The 25,093-nt window shown below is 34.5% G+C and overlaps 1 protein-coding gene across 1 annotated transcript; it reads left to right on the forward strand.

Moving 5' to 3' along the window:
- The first annotated feature begins 3,525 nt into the window (after nucleotides 1-3,525).
- AstC-R2 (Allatostatin C receptor 2) lies at nucleotides 3,526-24,150 on the forward strand. Its single transcript, XM_068291924.1, has 2 exons — nucleotides 3,526-3,688; nucleotides 20,652-24,150. Exon 2 carries the CDS (start codon nucleotides 20,941-20,943, stop codon nucleotides 22,702-22,704), a length of 1,764 nt encoding a protein of 587 aa, XP_068148025.1. The 5' UTR covers nucleotides 3,526-3,688; nucleotides 20,652-20,940; the 3' UTR covers nucleotides 22,705-24,150.
- Nucleotides 24,151-25,093: the final 943 nt, after the last annotated feature.

The following is a 25,093-nucleotide window of genomic DNA, read 5'->3' on the forward strand; positions in this document are numbered from 1 at the left end:
TTTACAAAAGAAAAAGTCGACCAATAAAGAGAAAAAAACCACACACACATTCTGACCAGAAAGGCATTGAAAAAACGAAAAAAATTGGTTAAGGGCAAACGGTCACATAAATTACAGGAAGGAAAACGCACTTTAAAGCCAAGGAACATGCAACAAAACAAGTGCAGGGCAACTTAAATTTAATATACCAAATTATAATTATAATAATTTATTAATTTGCCTACTAAAAGAGGGTTGTAACCTAAAAGTATAAAGTTCCAATACCGTTTTATATGTATGTGATAAGAATATAATTATTTGCCATAGCACTTTTGTCTTTCTATTTGCCATCGGCCATCTACCCATCAAGCCATTTGGGCCATTAGTCTTTTGGCCCCTCTTAAAATGCAGCTGACCGACTATTAAAAAATATATTTTTTACTGGCCAACTCCTTAATGGCCTAGTCAAAACCATTTATGACAGCATTTTCATGCTCATATGAACAATCTGCGCATATCTAGAGAAATTTGCCTTTAAAATTTTATGGCAGGACATAAAATCGACGCCAAATGGCAGGAAATAGCAGGATGTGGGAGCAGCAGAAACAGCAACGACGTACTCTATACGAGAAACGTAAAAATTAATTTTGAGAAGCGGAATAAAAAATAAAAAACACACACACATAGACACAAACAAAAACTCGAGGCGAGAAATACTATGGAAGCACGGCCGTGGCTCCTGCCACATCAACTTAATGTGCTTCAGCTAATTTACTTTTTATTAAGAGGAATGCCAACAATCCGACCCGCCCTTAGCAGCGTTTTTTTAAGGGACTGGGAATTAAAGGGGATACAAAGAGGATGTTCATCTTCTTCTGCTTCTTCTTCTTTTACAGGCAACTAGGAGGCGAGTAAGGCAAAGGGTAAATATCTGTCTACGATGGCAGCAGCAGGTTGGTTTCTGTATCGTGACCAAACAACATGCACAACATTTACACAGTTTACAGTTTATTATGCTGTAAATAATGTAAATAAAATAACATGAAAAGAAAAGAGGTAAGCAGCAAAAAACAACAACCCAAAGATCGTATATAAGTGTACACTGAAATCGTATCCTAATGACAAATCACCAAAAATGATTAAAAGCGAAGAGCTTCACTTGTAAAAAATTGAATCGTTATTTAACAAGCATAAAAGCATGAGTTTCACTTATGTAAATCTTTTTATTATAGGGTATTAGCATGTCGAATATTCTCTCATTGCCAGTCCATCCAACCAGCTTACAGTCAGTCAAGAGAACTCTATAGCCCGAGTTCCTTCTTACCTCTGATCTGTGATTCTCTGTCTTTCTGTCCGGCTGTCTGCCTGTCCGTCCGTGTTTTTAATGCAGTTTTTCTCCTCTTTCCGCCATGGGCCTTTTTAATTCAGTGCTTCCGTGTGGTGCAGTTAAAAAATTTAAACTTCGCATAAATACAAAATTTATGGCATTCAGGGAGAGGTAGGTATCGCCAAAGTGGCTTTAAAAATTAACAACATTAATAAAATACAACGTAACATATAAAAAGGGATAACTCTTACCTGTTAAATACATGCAGATACATTGTAGATACAAAGGTTGATTAATCCACAAATTGACAAGATAAACAAATGCGTTAATTCGCAATCATTGAGATTATCAGAGAGAAATGCAATGGCAATTACAATCAATACAAACTGTCTAGAATCGAATGACTTTATAGCGTATGAGTATGCATTTTCTTGTTTATAGGTGGCTGGAAAATTTCATCACGAGTTGTCTTTGGTTAGTTGTTTAGAATTTCCCCTAATTAAAATGGAAATCTGTCGCATTCTTATAATTTGCCTGCTGCGCCATTTTCCACTCATCATAATTATCATTTGAAATAAGTAATATTAAGCATACAAGCCCCAAAGCGGCCAGCCAAATGGCTAATTATTTATTCACAAATAGCAAGAAAGAAATCCACACAAATAAAAAGACAATTTTCACATAGAATTCGACTACCAGATACCCTATAAGCATAAGTCGAAAATTGATTCAAACATATCTTATGTTTTGAAAAGGCATTTGTAAATACTGGAAAAGTATGTTTAAATTTATTTTGAGTATTATTCATTTGTTCTTTCATTTCGTTGCAATATTCATGTGCAATATACTCGAATTTGTATGGACGCAGAATATAAATGAATTCACATCCAGAAGAACAATCGTTTTAGCACACACAAACAGACCGCACACACATACCACACACCTTTGACGTCACAAATTGAATTTGAATACGATTTTGAATCGACTTGAAAGCGAAAAAGGTGAGCTAGATGGGGGAGAACGCAAAAACGGCGGAGCAGGAGGGGTTCAACGAGAGTTGTGGCCAAAGAACACACACACATTCATTGACACTTTCATAAATCGATGGCTGATTTATTACCAATAATTGGTTTTGATTGTTATTGCTGGTTCGGGGTACTGGCTGCTATTTGCGGCCGCCGTCGCCGTTGCCTTTGCCGCCGCTTAGCTAAAGGTGCAAACCAAACAAACAAACATAATTTGTTTATAAACAAATGCGCATCAGACATAAAAGTACAAAAAGAAAAGAAAAACTATAACAAAAAAATGAGAAAAGAAAGAAAAACCCAACAAAAAAAAAAATTAAACAAATAAAACATGAAACGTTTCGATGGGCCATAATAAAAAATAATAATAATAATAAATAAATACATATGTATAAATATAAATAAATATTATATACATATGTGTGTATCCACATACAAATATATGTATATGTTCGTTTGTATGTGTCTACATATGGATTGCCTTAAACAAACAAATACGAACTTTGAAGCCTTTGGGTGATTGTTAAAACACTCTGTTAACATAACATTATGGCCACCCGCAGCGTTTAACAGCGTTTATGTTAACTAACATCATTGGAATAACGAGTTCGGTATGATATGCTTGGCGATTCGGAAACATGCCGAAGCTCACGTACAAAAATATTCGGAGTTCCCTCATAAGCCACTAGTAGCCAGTAGCCTCCATCTACTCTTTAGGCCAAAGAATCAGCTGATTTAGCACCCACTCACCCACCCATACGCCCATTCAATGTTGTCGTGGTTGTCGTCGTCGTCGTCGTCGTGTTGGCCAATCCTTCGACCACCTCCTCATCACCATCATCATCATCGTCATCATCGTCGTGGTCGTTGTCTCGCAGTCGACAAAGTTTTCGTCTGCTTGTTAGTCGCTGCTGTAGGTCGCCGTCGTCGTCGTCGTCGTCGTGATGTTAGAGACTGATTTTCCTTAGCGGCTTCAGTCGTTGCCTGTCAACAAAGCACTGCGAACGTGTTGGAAACAATTCCTCCGTCAAACTAAAATACCTAATAGAAGAACAGAGTGTTTTTATCTTATTTTTTTTGCTACCATCGTTCACAATATTTATAAAAACGCGCATTTTTCAAATTTAATTTTCTTGTATTTCATTTGTTTTTTGCTAAATATGTGAATTAAATTGTTAAAATAAAAATATAAAAGCAAAAAAAAAAAAGAATCATTAAAAAACCAAAAACGTGTGAAATTTTTATACGAATTTTTTCGAAACAAGAAATTCCAAGTGCTAAAAAGATAAACCAAATTGCATGTCAAATTCTTTCGGCAACAAAATCTCAGAAGTTTGAAAGCAATAAGTCTTAGAAGGTAATTTGTGCCATTCAAAACACATTCAAACGCATTCATATTCATATCAAAACACATAAAAGAAAAACACTCAAAATCAAATGCAAATGGAAATCAAATAATATGACAATAAACCAAGTAAAGTGTCAAATTTATGTGGGTAAAATTATGAGGCAACATTTGCCGCGCCAAATCGCAAAAGATTTCATTTCATTTGACTTTCGGATGGCGCTTTGGCTTGGGAGCCTTTGCCATTTCATTCATTGTAACGGTAATTGTAACTGTAATTGTAATTGTGAGTGTAAACAACATACTCAACAACTATGTCCGTGGTATTCATATTCGCATTCGCTTTGTTACCCAATTCAAAGGCTGCTATTTTCCTTCTTTTTATTTTGAATTGATGTTTTCTTGTGCCCATTTCAAGTGGTTTTTTTATGATTCTATCAAGTAAAATTCATAAGATTCTTGAAAATAAGAGTGATAATTATAAATTAGGCCAATCGCTTTTCTTCATTCTTTGAATCGTTCGTTTAATCAACAATTTCACATAACTAAAAATATAAATTAACTGCTAATCGGTATACACATCTCGTGTTTGATCCGCAAATATGCATCAAGTAGTGATAAGTCGGCTGATATTAAATTGAGTCATTTTTACACTGTGTTATTGGGGTCCTTAAGGTTTCTATTAGTTGATTTTAAATGTTCAGATTTTATGGTTAGCATTTAACGGATTTCATCTTAAAATAAAAAGGCAAATGTATTTAACTGATTCGGCAGTTGTTGTCATCTTAAGGTTGATTATATTCGATCAATATGTGGTATATATGTCGCTTATATCAACAAAGCTTCATGGAAAAATGACAAAGCCTGTAACAAAATTGTTTACCGTTATTAAAATAGTTTAGCTATCTGCTGTAACTCCATCATAGTCAAGAAAAAATAAAAATATACAATAACAAAAATAGTTTCACATTATTTTGGATCCTACGAATCGATAACTACTTTTTTTAGTTATCACAATGGTTTAAGTTGTAATTTTGATCCTTTTTCGAAAGTTTCTTTAAAAAACTTTCAAAATAAGGTTCAGGCTACAAATCTTGGCAAGGTATAAAGTCCTCTATGTGTAGACCTATCATATAACTTTTTATGTATATACATATGTAATTCGAATATTACATTTATAAAAGTCTCAAGGCACAGACCAACATGTACTCACTATTTTGTTTAATCATTTGTCAATTTTTTTAGGCTTAAACTTACATTTGTTTATTTCTAACTTAAATAAATTTCGAAATTCGTTCAGAAGTTTACTAAATGGTTAAATTTAGAATCGTATGGGAGTAAAATACTCATCACATAAATTTGGTTTTAATCAATTTTAAACTCTGCTGTAGATTTTGGCTCTTCCACGAGAGCTATTAAAAATGAATTTGGCTTTAATTAGTTAAATAATAACAATTAGTAAAAATTCTCAAGTGTAATTTTTCCGGTTTAAGCAGTTCTTAGTCGGTGTTCGACTTTGATCTTGAAAATTTGCACGCAGCAAAAAAAAATATTAAATAAATAAATTATTAAATAAATTAATATTCAAGTTTTAAAGAAATTATTTTAATACGCTAAACAGATCCTTAACGATGGGAAAACCCTTGCAAAAAAAAAAAAAAAAGAATTGAGACACATAAGCAGAATCTTTTCACTGGTAATTTTATTTACAGGAACTTGGCTAATTTAACATCATAAAACTACAAATATGGCTAAGAATAAATTTATGAATAGAGATTTTCATTTAAGAATAAATGTTTATGTCGATTTCAACTGAAACAAACATTTGGCTTGAATAATTATGGTGTTCTACATTTATACTTAAATGTTTTAACACCTAGTTTTATTGACATGTACAATTTACAAAAAAAGTTGGTTTATAAACAGTTAATTAATTACTAATTGCAATTAAGCATCAAGTATTAATCAGCTAATTGATTGTAAATGATAAGCATTCGTCCACTCTTACCAAGAAAAAGGGCTCTTCTGTTCTTCTTTATAATATCACTTTAAATAAGGTTAGAAAAGTGTTAATGTTGATGAATAACATTTTATAATATGGTGATAAAGCAAGTTAAATCCTAAGCCATCTTAAAAGTGAAACAAAAATAAATACCTCAAAGAGCTACAGAAAACACCCACGATTTAATTTTTTTTTTTTTTAAATCTATTTCTTCTGTGTTGAGTTGTTATTATATTTTGCAGCGAAAGGCAACGAGATAAAAAGGTCTGTTCTTCTTTTGGCTACCCACTTAACTCAGAGGGAGGCCAATAAAATCATATATACGATTATATATATATAGTGCACATATTTTCTCTTCTGACATTGGCATTTTGTCGCCAAAATGAAAAGAAGGAATACAATTTTTGTCGAAAAAGTGCAAGAAAGAGCCGCTGCAGTAGCTGTCAAATAAAGTGCAGCATACATTTTGGGGCCAAATATATACAGATACAGATAAAATATATATATGTATGTATATATGGATATGGGCATATATTTGTATATAAATGTCATTCCAACAGAGGCAAGCCGTGTCGGCAAAGATAAAAGACAAGTTGAATTAATAAACACATAAGTATGGGCCACCGACAAACAAGGGAACAAAAGGGGACAAGCAGAGCACAAGGAGCTATCGCCTAGGGTAGCACAGCACACAAACACACACACACAAGACCACAAACTCAATGCAGATAATTAAATGTAATTACATAATGTGTTTGTATTTGTGCCCTATCTGTGTGAGAGAGTGCTAAAGTTGTCGGCGTTTGGGGCGTCTGATTTGTCTGTGTGGCCAACGTGCACTTGCCTTTCCCTGTGTGAGTAATGACGTGCTTATTGCCAGCCAACCAACGGCCATCAGAAATACAACCAGCTCCCACTGAATACCATAAAACAAAATGCTAAGCTCTAACAACAAGTCGAAGATGAAATATTCTATCAGTATCCTCTCTCATCAAAGGCATTTCACCTATCAGAAACTTTCAATTGAATAATTCAATGTGCCAAAAATCTCGCTCTAAATCTCGTCAAAAACCCAATTCAAGTAATTTATCAAGTTGGATGTTAAACAAACAGTTTATGGAAGATGGAATAATCTAAGTACGAAAAATATTATAGCATACTTATTTGCTGTCTTCAAACAGAATAACAATTTACTTGATTAGGCATCATGCAATCAGTCCATCCAATTTCACATTTGTAGAGTATTAAACATAAATTCATATTATTGCTGGTTCTACGGAGATTTCAATTAAATGACAAAGTAAATAACTGAGGAATTTCGTAAAAAGACCAATTATTAATTATCTATTTCGTTAGTTAGATTTCAACAAAATGGTCAAACAAATTTAGTCTCCAATTCTTCATTTCAGATGGCATTTGTAGAATTTAATATTAATTTATAAAATAGTTGAAATATTTGTGGTGACACATTAAACACACATCGTTTCCTTTGTGTGTTGGGGGGAAATTTGTAGAAAGGCTGCGTAATTAAATTACAACAACACTCGACATTGAGTACAATAACATCGAAACACAGAAGAAAATACATCTGTATCCCTGTAGCTATCTATGTATACATATATGAAAATATGTATGTGTAGATATGAATATGTATTTGTGGCATAATGTGCCTCTGATATTTGATAAGAGCTTATGATAATGTCGATGACGTGCAGCTCCAAAAAAAGCAAGGGTCGGAGGTCTAGCTACCATTTCCAGAGGCAGAGTCAATAAAATGTAATTAAATCGACATTGTTATCAGTAATACACAAACAGGCCCACACACACACACACACACACACATCAAAATATAAAAACCCACAAATACCCACACACAAACACATAGATTACTCATTCATACTTTGAAAATTTTGTGTTATTGTTGCATCTCTTTTTCGTTTTTGTTTTTTTTTTTTTCTGGTTTTTTGGTTTTTGTTACTGTTAACTAAACATCGCAAATTTTGACCGGGGCGTGTACGACAAGGGGAAATCGGCCTCGTTGTTCTTCTCCTGTAAAACAATGGATTATTGTTATTCTTTAATAAATAAATACTCGTGGGTTGTTATTGCTATGAAAATAGTTGAAATTTATGTTTGCTAAAAATAAATTTAACTGAAATGTATACAAAAGTTACCCCGAAATACTCTAAATACTTAAGACTATAGCATTATTTAGTTTGCGTTGGCAAAAACGAACTTTGCTGCATAAATCAAATGTTAGACATTCTTAGTGTAGAGTATCCCAGGGTCGTTATTACCGTTTATATCGCAAGCATTGATTTCGCATCCTTTCTATTGAAAGCTTTTTCTTTATTTTTTCCTTTTTTTTGAGAAACTAATAAATTTTCACTAAACCGAAAAAGTTTGCTATTGCCTCAAAATAACTTATTTGAAAATGGCCAGATAATGAGCTCAAAATGAGCAAACTTTTTTCCAAATAATCAAATTAATTCCTTCACAATAAAATTTAAGTAAAGAGCTAGCAAAAGAGCATCAGTAGAGAGAGAGAGAGAGAGAGAAGGCAGGGGAAAAGCTCAGCTAAAACCTCGAATCATCAATGAAACTTAAAACTAATTTATATAATAAAACTTTTATCGATTTTCAAATAGTTGAATACGCTTCGGTTTTTTGGTTTTTGGGTTTCATTTTTTCCAATTCGAACTTAAGTAGGTTAGGGAGAAAAAAAAAATACAACTTTGCCATTAAAATCCCGCAAAAGTTTTGCCTTGGTTACCTCTTTTATTTAAATTTTCCCAAAATTAAATTCATGGCCTCTCCAGTTGTTGTTTATCGACAACACTTGAGCTGACCTTTTGTATTTGATTTACAATTTTCTTTTCCCATCCTTTTTGGGTGGTTTTTTTCTTCTTGCTTGGCTTTTTGCCCTATCAAAAGTTGGCCTATTGAATTTATCAAGTGCTATCTCTCCGCCTTTTTGGCTTTTGCCAAACTCAAACGATTTTAATTGAAATTGCCGGCAAAAGGTAGCAGGCTAAAGCAAATGAAAAGGGATAAGCAAACAAGCGAAAAGCGTAAAACGAAAGCCCAAGAAGAATGAAGCTAACTTAAAAAGGCACAAACAAAAAGGGACTGGCAACATTTAAAATGAAATTTCAAGAAAAGTATTTCTTGCCTGGTAATTTGATAATTTAGATGAGATGGCCAATTGGTAATTGGTATATACATAAGAGGGGCATGGCTAAGCTTTATGGTATGTGATATCCAACTAAAAAGACTCCTTTGCGATTCCCAACTGGTTTTGACATTTCATTTCTGTATTTTGTGAGAAACCATGAACAGAGGCACTTCATCTTATCAGTGATAGAGAACGGTTTAGATGCGGCATAAGCAAATAATTATTTTCATTCCATAGAGACGTATTATTTCCATTACTGACCCATATTACCTTCAATTAAAAGTAGTTAAACTCTTCAACTTAAGAGGGCTTCCCACCTTAGGTAGGATAGGGTCAATCAATTTAGCTTGTATGGCAAAAACTGACTATCAAGCACCAAGCACTTCAATTACATTTTGCAATTACCATAACACATGAGGGAAAACTACTTACTTGCTGTATGTGACTCTAAATGTAACTGAAAACTGGGCAACCGCATATATAAACACCATAGGACCAAATGAAAATCTACTTTGCCTGCTGCTGCAGCTACTACTGCACCTCTTTTCTCCTACCCCTTCCTCCGTCCCTCTTTCCACGCAGTCTTTCCTCTAGTGTAAGAGTTCGTGTGTGTGTGTGTGTGTTTTTTTTTGGGTCTGCCATTGCATAATTCAGTTGAATTTCAGTTCGTTCTGCTGCTTCACCACATTCAAATAGAGATTCAGCAGCAGACAGCAGTCAACAGTTCATCAACGGTTGGTCGACTTTGAGTTCGAGTCGAGCCGAGACGAGTCGAGTTGAGTTGAGTTGGGTTAAGTTGAGTTGTTCAGTTGCCTGCTGAGTTGGCCAAAATTTCATATATATATTCCCCTGCATACATATGTATGTACATAGTACATATTACATACATACATACATACATATGTATGTGCAGAAGTGTTTGCGGTAGGCTGATGGGCGGGGTAGTTGCATTTTTGTGGTAGTTTCATTACACAAATTGCCAGCATGAGAAACAAATTTTTAAAGCTTCAACTAAAGACAATTTCATGTTTAGCTAGCGAAAGGACGCTGCTTTCTACCACTAGATGTCAACTATGTGGCCAAAGCAAACCAAAAGGGTTAAGATATTACTTATTTTTGTAAGACATTAAACAGATTCATGTGTCTAGCGTCTTTAATTTTCGTTCATACAAACTTGACAGTAACAAAGAAATCGATAGAATGATTCACATTCTGCATTTATGTCTAATCTATATTAATTTGTTTTACTTTTTTCTTTCTCTTTACTGCATGAGCGTGTTTTTCTTTTTTAAACATAATGAATGCCTAAAATATTCAAGTTATACTAGCAAATTAAATAAGAATAGAAGTATTTTGTATATTTACTTTAAATCTTTATTTTTATTTGATTTAAATTTTAGAATATACTTTACAGTTGAAATGAAAATAGAAGCTAACTTTAACTACGCCGAAGTTCATATACCCTTGTAGTGCAAATCAATTTAAAATTGAGTTTACAGGAGAAATCTTAAAATTCAATAATTTAGGATTTTCAATCTGTGGTTCCTTCGACCAATCGAAAAATTATCAAACTTGATACCAGTCATGCACAAATTCAAAAGGTAATCTTTAGTGTTTAAAATATGAATAACGTTTTAAATAGATTTTCCTTCATTGTAAAAATCTATGGCTTCAATTTGGTCTCTCAGTTCCTAAAATCTTGCTTAAAATTCTTTAATTATATTTCAATGGAAGCCTTAAGATATATATGATATTTATGACCATTATTAATATACCCTCTTTGTAAAGTGTATAAAAGCATAAAGTTAACATGAATCATTTCACTGAGAGCCTGTTATTTCAATTAGCTTTTCTGCAACATTTTGTGGGTTAGTTTTTGGTTAGCTTGTTGTTGCAACATCTGTCAGCCATGTCAAGTCGTCCCCCGTTTAGCAACTTTATACCTCTCCCTTCCCTCACTCCATCACCATAAAACACGTCCTGTAAAGACAGCTTCGCCATATCGTATTTTTGTAAAAATCTGCCTAAATTGTTTGTGCCAAAAATGACTTTTTGGAGGCTTCAAATATATGCGAAATGTTTTTGGCAAATTTTATGGTAATTTCAAGAGAGATAAGAAATGGTTTTTGGGATAAATGTATGCCGAAAACTTTGACAATTAAATGCCATCCAAAAATTTTCGTTAACGATATATTTTTTACAATGAATATGTATGGGAAATATTACTCTTTAATAAATAAAAATTCAAGAGAAGCCAGGCCATATAACAGAATGCAACAGAGGTGGCTGACGCAAAGGCAGAGGCAGAAGCGGACGCGGAGGCAAGTGAATGGGGAACAATAAAATGATAAAATGAAATATACATATATACTTATGTATGTATGTTCATACATATGTATAAAAAGCTATGAAATGTGACAAACTTTGTGTTCTTCCTATAAAAAAATTATATATACGATATGTGTATATATTTGTCTGTATATGTATGTATGTTATATAGATATATATATCTACAAATGTATGCATGTGTATGTCTATAGACAGAAAGCAAAGGCTTATTTGACATAAATTTATGGGGCAGCACTCCTTCAGCTTTTCTTCTTCTTACGGCAGTCTTCGACATCTACCATTTCGTTGTTGGTCGTAGTCGTGGTGTTGGTGTCCATTGAGGACACTTCGACAGCAAAAGAAGACATGAGATGGTGCGATAAATGGACACACTGTCCACACATAAATCGTTACTCTAGTCAAATATGGAGGTCAACATCGTAAACAGAATATGGACAGAAGATGTGGGCAAGACAAGTAGGAAGGACAAGAAAAAAACCCTAAAAATAGCCAGAACTATAACCAGATATGCAGATCATTGAAATTCCAATTCCAACTTCATACTATTCGAACATGAACATGAGCCACAGAAATGAATAAGCCCAAATATTGTGCCAAACAAATTTATGGCGCACGCACAACACAAACTTTCAATGTTAGTTAAGTGAAACATGAGACCATAAAAATGATGGTCGAAAGACCGGAAAGACTGAGAGAGAGGGAGAGCAAGTACATAAAATATGATAACATAAAAAATGATGTACATAGGAATAAAAATGACAAATAATCTTTATTGAAAAAGCAGCAAGCAATAACCGGCAAATATGTCTCTCGATCCATTTATCAATTAGATTGAGAAGTAAGTTGTTTTTTCTTTCTTTACCAGCCAAAAATCAATTCAATTGCTGAGAATTTTGATGGGTAAACAAGTTTCATTAACATTTAATTTATCTCTCAATCTCACTATTTCTTTACCACTTTCTGTAGTTGAAGGGAAGTTTTTCTATTTTCATCATTCAAGTTGAAAGTTTTCAATTAGTCACACGACTGCACAATTAAATTTTCCTCGACTTGGGCAAGAGCTAGGCGGGCGCCTTTCTTCTACCTTCATTCATGCTCGACAAACAACTTGGTCACCTATGTGAGATATATATATTTATATTTATATGTAGGTACCTGAAAGTAAGGGTAGAAAAAGTGAGTCCGACAACTTGCAGACATTTATCTTCCTTTCGGCCGACACACATTTCTACCCATCCACACACACACACACACACGTACATACATACATCCACAAAAGAAGTTCTCGACAGAAGAGACTGAAAAAAATAGAAGAAAAAAAAGGAACTTGTCGTAATTCACTTTGAAAGCAAGTTTTGCCATCGATAAATTATTAACGGCCAAACACTTGTTGCACTTTCGAGTTACGCTTTATGCGAGTGACAAAGATGGAGATAGATAGAGTAGGAAAAAGAACGGGACATAGGGGAAGAGAGAGCGGAAGACTTGTCCCATTCGGCAAAGTGTCAAATTAAATCACTTTCATCGATTACAAAATGCTTCAAAAAAATTTATTCGAGGCATTTCAATTGAAATGTTGAATATTTATCTTCAACTGTAAAGTTCGTAAAAAGAATTTACCCTCTTTATATTTTTTTGAAAAGTTTTCAAAGTACATTCTTACCATTAATCAGGCTTAAAACAGTTTTGCCAAATGAATTAATTAGTTTGTAATTTGTATCAGATACTTTAAGATCTACTTACACACCGATACACACACACACACGCAGCCGCACATACCCGCATACACCAGCACACACACACAATATGTGTGTGTATACTTGCATTTATTGGCCCTTATGGCAAACAATCCTTGTTATTGAGTAAAAGTTTAACCACAAAACATCTACTAAACAACCCAGAAGCCAGCCGTAAACTAGACAAAAAGTCAAGTTTTTGGCCAATAAAAGAAAAAAAAAAAAAACAGTAAGAAGCCAACAACTTCTTCGTTGCCACGAGCCAAGGCTAACACAAAAGTTTGTAGGTCATGGCGGAAGTCAATCCCTCTACCACCTCCATTTCCCCATGCCTCCCCCTCTTTACTAACCTAAGATAGAATTTCTCTTGATTAATTAATTGCCGTAATCCTAGTTAGATAAACTGCATGAATTGCTAGAAATTTATGAGTTCTCTGGCTTCCTTAGCTTTCTCTTCATTTAAGTAGGTCACTACACACAAACAGACGCACACACACACACAGAGAAACATAGATGCGATTAAAGACTTTTGGCTAAATGGTATTAGGCCAAAGAGATGCATTCACTTCTCATAATGACCATAAACACAAAGAGACAGCAAGGTAGACAGTCACGAAATAAGCAACTATACCAAATGGCCAGATAATCAGCCATTCGCAAAAGACCCTGTCTCTCCTCCTATTGGATAGAACAGAACAAACAAGGTTAGCAATCAATTGGCAACAGACAGACGACATGTTGCCAATAATGTCCACAACTATGGCTCACAAAAAGGCCATAAAATGCTTTACACAACCAATAAACCAGCAGAGTTTTGGCCAGCAAACGACTTTGAGTGAATTGACAGTTGCATTCATTGTCACAATTCAATGACTAAAAGCAAATATAGCAAAGTGATTGCAGTTCGAGACAAAACAGAAGAAGAAGAATAACAAGAACTATAGGTACATATATATTTTTTTGTTGACTATGCATAGTCATAGCTATGTAGCTGTAGCCACTTAAATGCCCTAAAATATATGCTATACAAATGCCATGCTGATTTTTTAAAAAGATTTTTAAAAAATTTTCATTTTACTTATAACTTTTTACTTACTTACTTTTTTTTCTCTTTAGCTGGCACCTGCAGAAAGGTCCTTTTCTCTTCTCCTCTTTGTCTATTACTGTCTCTCTTTCTCTCTTTCTGTTTTTTTGCTTATTATCCTGCTCATTGGCCAAAGTCATTGTCATGCATAGAGTCTTTCTATCTTCTTTGTGTTACGCTTAAATTTCGCATAAATTTACACCCAAGATAATGTTGTATAGTTGGGTGTGTGTGTGCGTGTGTATATGTGTTTGTATCTCTACTTTTGCAAGTGTTGCATAAAAATCATGACATCATTTTTGGTCTTTGTGCAATTTGTATAATTAAAATTACATTTTGGTTATTTGCTTGTGCAACACAAAATTCAAAATTCAAAAAACAAAAAACAAAAAGAAAAACAACAGTCTAAGCGGCTTATGTCAACTAATTTAATTGATAAATGTGCATTACATTTAATATTTATGTATGTATAGTATACATAAATTGTATGTAGATAGATAAATAGAGACGTCCTGTTTAAAGGCCATGGTAGTATGAACTGTGCATACACAGTTATCAATAATGTTTCAATTTGCATAGTGTTAATTGAATAAGTATTATTTTTCGGTTGTGTGCTCAATTTAGAAAACGAAGGGGGGTGGAGACTGGGGGCAAAACTATTGACTTTGGGTTATTGGTTTTTATCATTGAGGTGTTTATGCAGGAAATAACTGATGAAAATCAATTACTGATAATTTTAAATCGACCCCCATATAAGTTAGGTTCAATTATCCGCTAAAGTACGCTTTGTTGACTCATATCCAAATTCAATTCAATTAATTGATTTAAACTCTGTTAGCTTCTGCCTCTGGCTATCCAATGAAATCTATTGTTGTGGTATTTATTTTATTTACATTTGTGGTAAGAAATAGTTTAAATATTACAACAAATGCGTAAATTTAAGTTAAACAATACCCAGGGTCTTCATTTGCGGGCATTTTGTTAAGAATAGTTGCTTTAGTTTGTTTCTTAGTGATCTATATCGAGTTTCTCAATTATTTATATAGTAGAATGTATGTATGTATGTATATGTAGCAACTATCTACTTACACCTCAAACACATTGATTTGTATTGCCAACTAAAGTCATGTGGCATATGTGGCATGTGCTGCACGTGTGTGATTTCGTGTAGCAATACGAGAAGATGGTGGGAAAGTGATGGCATGGCGACATAGTCATTCATGGTGGTGGAACCATGGGATTGCTTTTGGCTTTAGCTTTGGGTTTGGTCAGGTCATGATTTATAAATAATTAAATATTTATTTTCGCACGTCGTAAATGACGTTGATGATGACGCTGAAGCTGGCGACGATAATAGCAGCAACAACAACAAAAACAACTAAGGTGTGATGGTTGGGTTGGTGAGATCAGGGGAGAGCCAGGAGGACATAAGCATCGCTTGGCATTTGCCCACCATATGCTCATTAATATTAATAAGGCGCCATCAGTTGAAGGAGCAGATGGCCCACTACCATAACTTCCCAGCCATTTCCATCAAGGACCATGTCTAGTCTCATACTCTCTCTTTTTGTTTTTGTTGCTCTACCTCTCTTTCTCTCTCTAATCTCAACAGGTGTTTGTGCGGCATGGTCTTTAGGCATGCCACACGTGTCGCTTACTATTCCTGTCCTTGTCCTTGTCTTTATACTTGGTAATCAAGTCAAGTGCCTCCCAACAAAACTCTGTACAAGTTTCATTTCACTTTGGCCTAAGGGCAGCGGCTGCGGAATGCTACTATGTATCTATAACCATTCGATATAACTAACATTTTGCTATCCCAACGCAGTTAGGGATGGTGTCTTGCTTTTATTTCAGGCAAAGCTGTTTGCTACAAATCCAATTTCCAATATACAATTTAACGCCGTCATGTGCGCGCATAAATAAAGCGCATAGATCCTTATGCTTTCTTAGGCAGATTGGTCTAACAATAAGAGCAAAAAATATTAATTAGTTTAACTACATTACCTAGACAACAAGTCAAATCAAAAGAAACAGTTTATCAAGTAAGTAACTATTTTTAAAAACGTTTGATTATTTCCATTATTGAATAAGTCTAATGTTTGAAATAGTTTAGTATACATCAAAAAAATAGAAAGGGATAGATATATCAGAGAAGCTTATTTCGGCTTATATGTAGCCCTGCAGTCCGTGGCCATAAAATTTGTACATGTTCCAAACTCTTTCTCTGTTACTCAATTCATCAATGCACAGACAAAACATTGCAAATATCATTTCCATTTCTTTTTCTTCTTCTTTCCCGTGCATGCTGCGATTGGCACGCTTACACACACTGTTTATGTAGCGTTGCATCTGTGTGTGAAGAGTGTGCTCAGCTTCTCATGCTGATCAAAAATATATAGTTACTTTAAGGGGTCGGAAACGTCTCCTTCTGTGCGTTATAAACATCTGACCAATTTTATAATACCCTCTGCAAGGGTATAAAAAGAGAGGGCTATTGTACGTTTTCTCTCTCTCTCTCTTTCCTTTTTCCTCTCTCTGACCACCACTTTCAATGCATTTTTTGCTACATAAATATTTAATTTCAAGCATTTTCAAAGACTTACTTCAGAAATTAAAAATAATTCCATTGGAAATGCCAGCAAAAAATGCCTCGAAGTTTCTTTTTAAGCAGCACCAAAACAAAAATTGATGATAAGAAACCAAAAAACAAAATAATAATAAATAAAAATAAAAAAGCACAAGAAAATATTCAAATGGCATAATTTCTGACCCAAGGGCTTAAAGACAGAAAAGAAAGATGATGGCTCGATATTGAAAATAACCAAATTTATTATTTATATGTGAACAAGAATAAATGAGATAGAATCAGAGCGAAAGAGATGGCTAACGAAATGCCTCTTTTGCATTTTTTACATGCTATTAAAAGAAAATAACGAAAATATTTATCGTATACTACATACATACATATGTACATATATATATATGTATACAATATGTATATGTATATATTTATGTACATACAATACGCTTACACGTAAACCACTTTGTTTACTTTGTATAGGCATTGCCGCGCCTCTCTGTCCATTCTGTCTTCTTCTCCACCTGTTATCACAGGTGTGTGTTTGTCTGTATGTGTGTGTGTGTTCGCGTCTACCGTGAAAAAAAAAATAACAACGCAATGACTGAGGGGAAAAAACAAAATGAAAAATAAAAGAAAAAAACCAACAAACTTCATGTCAAATAAAAAATGAAATCACTTGTGTATAATTTTGCCAACAACAACAAGAAAACGACAGCTGAACCAGAGCCTAAAAATTCTCGTTGAGAAACATGAAAGTCGACGCAGCAAATACCCAGGAGATTGTAATACGTATGCCTGTATATACATATACTTGTAGACATTCTGCTTTAAAAGACGGACAAATTAAATTCCCAACCAAAAGGTTCAATTCAGACAGAGTAAAGTAAGTGACATTAATTTTAAACATTTTTAGACCCATTCGACCCATGTATATCTTAGAAGAATAAATGATTTTTCGGTATTGGATTCCTTTTCTGTTTGCATTTTTAGTTAATTAAATTAAACATTCATTTCAAAGAGAAAACTTATTGTAGCATAACTATTCGTTCTTGATAGAGGTACTATTCGATAGTCTAATGGGTAAACAAAAACCGACAAGAACAACCATTTTGAGCGATAAAACGCTCAAAAGTATACTATGTTTTTTCCATTCATATTATCAGAGAGGTGAGTGTACGTTTTTTTTGTCTTTCTGTTTCTGTTGTGTTTTTTCCAGTCTTATCTATATAATTTGATTTATGCCTCTTCGTGCATCCAGCAGACAACACTCCTGGTTTATCGATTATATTATAATTTTTATGTTTTTCACATGTTTGAGGCTGTCTGCGTGCTGGTGTGTGTCTGTGTACTTTCCGCATAGGTAGGATAGGCCACACTTAAAGTTGGGTCTATGAATGTTCAGAGAATACGCCACGCGCGCTTTCAACAACGTTTAATGTTAGCATCAACGACGTGTCACGCCCAGGGTCGACACGACACGCCCCTGTCCTCTGCCGCTGCCGCTGCCGACGGCGTCTCTAGCATTTAGACAATAAATTAATTTTAGCCGCGAAGAAAATGGCAAAAAGCAAAATCAACTCAAATCAGTGTCTAGACTCTTGTAGAGAAGAGAAGGGCAAAAGCAAAAGCGAGCCACAAAAAATTGCGCGTGTTGAATTTAAAGAGGCAGAAAATTCTCTAGAAGCTTATCCTCATGAAGCTGAATCCTTGGCCCACAACTGCTTAGTGCCTGCAGGCTTATTTACTTGTGGTCCCCACCCCCATTCACATCCCACACTCTTTATCTTTGGTTTTTTTTTTTTTTTTTTTTTTGCCTGATTTTCATATTCATTGTCCCTGCATAAACACAGAAAGTAAAAGCAAGAGGAAAAAAATTAATGGCCCACAGTGCAAAAGTTGAGAGTGAGGAGAGAAATGGGGCCAAGAAACATATAAAACACGAAAGAGAGTATATCAAAATAACCTCAAGTAAGATAATTTAAAAGCACACATAATTCATTCCTGCAAGATTCACAAATTAAAAATAAATAAATATTTTAACGGTAACACGCCACAAAACAAAAAAAAAAAAAAGAACAGAATCAACTAACATTCATCTTCATTTCAAGAAGATAATAAACTAAGTAGAACAAAACGAGGGGAAAACTTAACTGATTGCAGTTATAGATAAGCTGATTAAGGCCAGAACTTTGTCACGTAAGGTATACACTAGGCCTGAAAAGTACACATTTATAACATTAAGCTTAAAGATTAATAAGTCAAAATATTAGGCTATTTGATATTTTGCTAACTTTTACAAAACCAAAAATTGTCATATTTCACTACAGTTTTCCTAGTGGCACTTTTCTTTCTTATTTATTTCAATTCTTTCCATATCTTTGTGTTTATTTGGATGTTGAATTATTGTTTTAATATAAATACATACTTGTCAAGAGACAATCGTACATCGAAGTGGTTTATAATTTATACCCGATATTGCCAATTCGCACAGGCCATTTAATTGGGTTTTGCCTTTCTATTTGCTGTTTTCTGTTGAACAATGTCATAAATTGACTTGTATGTTGCGTTTTGTTCAATTTATACCAAGTCCGCCTGTTTTGTTCTAGGTCTATGGTGCTGGTTGGTTGGTTGGTTGGCTGTGTTTTTGGTCCTCGGCCCCTAACATTATTATGACCATGTTAATTGCTTGTTGTTCCTGCTTCTGCTACTACTGCTGTTGCTGCCGTCATGTATTACTGTACGTTTTTGTTTTTTTGCTCTTTTTTGTTTTTGTGTCTTCTAGTTGATATTGCCTTTCACTCGAAAAATAGAAAATTATTTTGTATTCTTTTTGTTTTCTCTTTGTTGTTTCGCTGCAAACAAGCAAACAAGCGAAATTTCATATAGTTGATTGCATTGTCTGCATCTGCTCAAAGGATTCCTTAAAAAATACATTCATAGATAGAAACGAAGCAGGGATGGATATTATTAAGTATAAGGATGTGTTAACTCGTCTCCCATGTTTCATAGTTTGCGCTGAATTTTGTCAGCTCACTCTCTGTTATCTTGTTTGAAAGATATTGTAAGACAGAAATATCAACAATATGCCAACTTATTGTATAATAAAAATTGGTATTTACTATTTGTTAGTGCCCTGACTCAATATTATTAAGTTTGCGTATTGGAAATCTACTCATCAACACAACAGCAATAATATTCTCTTTGTTGAATTTTCCTGCCACTATAGTAAGGTCAAACAGAGGAATTTGACATCAGTGTTATCTGTTCTGATTGAAATGGTTAATACCCAACATTTATACTTACTAGAAGGAAGGTTGTTTTGAAATCCACAATATCCTTTTCGACATCTCTTATGGAATTGCTTAATCGGAGGAGAAGCCTCACCTAGGTCGGTCATCAAGAAATTGAGAACCAAAGTATTATAGTCTTGCGCTTTTCAGAGTCCTACTTCAATTGTAGTAGCTCTCTTTATATTGCCAAGTTGATACTTTTACTAATACTGCTGCTGAGGAAGTCACAATATATGTACGTATTTGGTTGACTGTATAATATAGAATATATAACATAGGACAACAGCATGTCGGTTGCATGGAACTGTTGTTTACTAATTTGATTCTGCTGAACTCGAATCTGCACTTAGTTACTTCACAGCAATTTTAATTTGTGAGTGCATTCTTCATACATTTGCGTACGTATGTAGGGGAAAATCTGGCAAATGCTGATTAATTCTTAAACATGTCAGATGTATATTTTCGATTTCCTTCTTATCTAACTAGTTTCGGCATAAGTTGTATTTGTCTTGTTTGACGTTTGTGGATTTTCAAAGCTTCGGTCGTTCACGGTTTTTATCTACTCATCAAAATTTAAGATATTACCTGTACGTAAACTAAGTTCAGATTTAAGTTCAGCAGAGTCAAGTTAGTTAACATAAGTAGAAAAGCTCTATACAAGTAAAAACTAATGGGGGATTTTGTTGTCCTGTGTTATAAATGTTGACAAATATTTTCAAATGTAATAACCCTTTTTTGTGTTATATTTTTAATTTCAGTCGTCGTCAATTGGCAGAAACAGAATGTGACATCAACTGATTGCAAGGCCAGCAAGATTTTTAAATCGAAAAGTATGGAAAACATATCAAAATATTTCGATTTCAATATGCAACAGGAGATAGCATCAACAAATATTATTAGCCTGATTTGCATGGATTGAAAAATTAGCAAAACGAGAGCACGTATACAACAGGCAACAAAAACATTAACAACACCATCAGTTGCAGCAGCAGCAGCCGCTACAACAACAACAATAATAACAGCTACACCAAACAAGAACAGGCTAAAATGAAAGGACATTCGAAACCAAATGGTGCAGCTGCTAACCGCACTAACCATCACCACATCGTGGAAAACAATGTCCGTGGCCATGTCCACGTCTCTGCCATTGCCCCTGCCACTGTTTATGCCTCTTCATCAGCTGATGTTCCGGTCTCTGTGCATGGACATGGACATGGACATGGCATACTGTTATTTGTGCTGACAGCATTGACACTAACGAGCTTAATAACGCCCACAGAGCAGTCGCCAAATGGAACGCGGCAATTGGAGCTGACCATGGACAACTACTACAAGCATATGAATGGCAATCTGTTGCCACCAGTAGTTGGCTTCAATAGAACTCTGTTGATGCGGCAGGGTACATCACCGCCATCGTCACCAGTATTGGAGCTAGCACCACCCTATAACCACAATGGCAATGGCAATGCCAGTGGGAACAACCACTATCCCGACTATGACGACGATGAGGGCTTTGAGAATTGTAATCGCAGCAATAATTTCATTCTCAAACTCATATCGATGATATTGTATGCATTGGTCTGCATTGTCGGCCTATTTGGTAATACTCTGGTCATCTATGTGGTACTTAGATTCTCTAAAATGCAAACTGTTACCAATATCTATATACTCAATTTGGCCATTGCCGACGAATGCTTCCTAATTGGTATACCGTTTCTATTGTATACCATGCAGGTGGAGAATTGGTCATTTGGTGATTATATGTGTAAGGCATATATGGTTAGCACATCGATCACCTCTTTTACTTCATCCATATTTCTATTGATCATGTCAGCCGATCGTTACTTGGCCGTCTGTCATCCCATCTCTTCGCCCAGATATCGCACCCCTTTCGTCTCGAAATTGGTATCAGCATTCGCCTGGATGACTTCAGTGCTGTTGATGTTGCCAGTGATACTATTTGCCAGCACAGTGTCACGAAATGGGCATATATCGTGTAACATTGAGTGGCCGGATACGCAGAGTACAAGTTCGGATTCGACATTTACATTGTACTCGCTGATATTGGGCTTTGCCACACCGCTGACATTCATATTGGTATTCTACTGTCTGGTCATCCGCAAACTGCACACTGTGGGACCCAAGCACAAGAGCAAGGAGAAGAAGCGTTCACATCGCAAAGTCACCAAATTGGTGCTCACTGTCATCACAGTGTACATAATGTGTTGGCTGCCCCACTGGATCTCTCAGGTGGCTTTAATTAGCTCAACGCCCAAACAGTGTGGCGCTTCGCGGCTCGAGTTGGCTGTCTTCTTGGCCTGTGGGTGTCTCAGTTACTCCAATTCGGCCATGAATCCCATACTGTATGCCTTTTTGAGTGACAATTTCAAAAAGAGCTTCATGAAGGCTTGCACCTGTGCGGCGCGCAAAGACGTAAATGCCCAATTGCAGTTGGAGAACAGTTTCTTTCCCAAGTTCGGTAAGGGCAGGCAGTCGGAACGTCTAATTGGTGGTGGCGGCGGTGGTGTGGGTGGTGCAGGAGGTGCTGGTGGCTCCTCTGGACAAGGCATGGCCAAGAAGAGAACTCTGGTTGCTTCACGTCATAAAATGAATGCCCCAATGGCCACAACAACTACGACAACGACAACAACAGCGGGCACAGATGCCATCACCTGTGTACATCAGCCAGCAGCCATTCATCAGGAGGATCCAACTGCAACAAATGCAACTCCAGGTACATCGGCTGCTCTACTTGTGGTCAATGCCGAGACCAATAACTGTAAGCCGCCAGTATTGCACACGGACTTATAAGATCGGGATACCCATACGGATATGCCACTGGAAACCGTTGTATTAATTACTAGAAGATGAGTGAAGGTGCAGCTCGAGCTTAATGCAGAGCTGCTTACGGCACCAGAGTGTTTGCTCTAGACGAACACACATACACATACCACACACACACATTTTGCATATTGATATTCACAATCAGTGGATGCAATGCGGTTCATAAGAAAACTGAAAACAAAACGAAAAACTGATCCGAAAAGCGGAGAACCTGAACTGAAACCAGAAACTTTGATGCAAACATATTAGCTCTTCTGTTGTGAGCTCTCTAAAAATTATTTTGCATGCGGTTTAAAAAAGTTCCATAGAAATTTCCTAGGATTCTGAACCGAATTGTTTCTCCCTGATTTTAAATATAAGTTTGTTTCTATGTCGTCCTAAACGACTTTATTTACATACATTGTTTGTTGGTGTTTCCAATTTATATACTCCTCCCTTTGGTTCCCAAAACCTTTCCGATTAGAATTAGGTCTCTAAATGGTAAACTAAAAAACAAAAACCAAAACACAAAGAAAAAAAAAAAGAATAACAATTAAGTAAGCAAATGCTTGGTTGTACAGACGGTGGCATTGATTTGGAGATCAATGGATATATTGAATGATTGTAAGGTAAAGCCAAAGATATAATCTTAGAACTCAAGGAAAGACTTTTCGGAGAAGGCAGCGAAGAATTTTTTTTTATTGGAATCTGCACTTCAGAGGATAAGAGACGCCAAAAATAGCGAGGAAAGTTTCCAAAAAAAAAAAAAAAAAACAAATTTGCAACAACAACAAATAAATAAAATTCCAGTAAATAGATTAATCCAAAAACCAAAAGAAATTAAATAATGATACTTAAAACAATTCCATTGGAAATAAAACAAAACATAACCAAAAACAAAAAACCACAAAAAAAATAACATTTGAGTGAAATGAGAAGTAAAAAGGAAAACCAAAAATGAATACCGAGAAATCCAAAAGAGAAATCTAATTAAATTGCAATGTGATTGTGAAATGAGCAAAATTGAATTAAAAAAACAAAAGAAAAAAATAAGAAAAACAGAAACCAAAGAGTTTAAATATATATTCAATAAATAATAATTTGCATAAAAATTCATAACAATAATCTATAAAAACAAAATTGTATGATAAAGCTTAATTAACCGTGTATATTAAAATTTACATTTATCTAAATGGTTTTTAAGTACTATACCATAAGAGCATATTCAACCGAAATGCTTCAATTCATTGATAATAATAACAACAACAAAAACAACAGCAGAAAAACAGAAAGAAAACATAAAAGATAAATCAAATTATTTTAATCATAAATCATAAATAACTATTGTATAATTAAGTCATAATTAATTGTACTCCAAAAATAGACAACAGCAAAAAGATTCAATAAAACTAAAAAAAAAAATCAAAAACAAAAAAAAAAAACCAAACATTTATCAATTAAATTTCTCATCAAATAAATAACAAACAGAACAAAAGAAACTAACTGTAAAAATGCAAACAACGCTATATATGTATACATATAAATATTTATAGGTATTGTTTTTTTTTTTGCAAATTTAAAAACAAAACTAAACATTTATATTGTTGTCTTAAAACTATTTATATAATAGATATTGTATAAGTTTTTCAATGGTCCGATAAAACTACAGGAAGAAAAGAATATAATACTATAAAATTTGCCAAGGGTATAAAACAATTGTTCAACAAATACAAAACACCCACAAATACACATATACACACACACACACACTCATACACGAAATCACAGACAGGAAGACACATAAATCGATATATTACAAAGAGTTGAGCATGAGTCAGCAGAAAATGTTTGATTAATCGAAAAATGATATAAGATATGTTCGATTTTTGAGAAATGAATGCTTAAACGAATAATTCGAATACCTACTGAATGCATGATCTATTCAGACTGAAAGGGTCGAGATTTCGAGACCAAGAAAAGTACGAGTATTTGACTAAGCAACTAAGGTTGCGGCGTCACGGATCACGCCCATTTTTGGCATAAGTTTATGACTCAAGTCACTCGTTCAATTTGCAAAAAAAAATGAAATGACATGTTTTCTGAGTTACTTAACAACTTATATAATAGACTTATGCTCTTTACTCATGTTATAGAATGTATTTTCAATGTGAAGTGTAACTTGATTGAAAGCAAAAACAACTACTTTAACATATTTCGTTTTTCTTTTTTTTTTTTTTTGCTAATCATAAGTTTAAAATGGAATTTATGTGCGCATAAAAAACGAAAATGAAAACTAAATAAAATGTAAAATTACAAAATTATTTGCAAGTGCAGGGTGAAACATAAGTGGTGGGAAACATATATATTTGTCCGTTTA

Source organism: Drosophila tropicalis, unplaced genomic scaffold (assembly GCF_018151085.1).
Source record: "Drosophila tropicalis isolate 14030-0801.00 unplaced genomic scaffold, ASM1815108v1 contig_1190, whole genome shotgun sequence".
NCBI classification, from domain to species: domain Eukaryota; kingdom Metazoa; phylum Arthropoda; class Insecta; order Diptera; family Drosophilidae; genus Drosophila; species Drosophila tropicalis.

Excerpts from the sequence above, each read along its gene's own strand:
- AstC-R2 (XM_068291924.1), top strand. The coding sequence starts at position 20,941 with ATGAAAGGACATTCGAAACCAAATGGTGCAGCTGCTAACCGCACTAAC.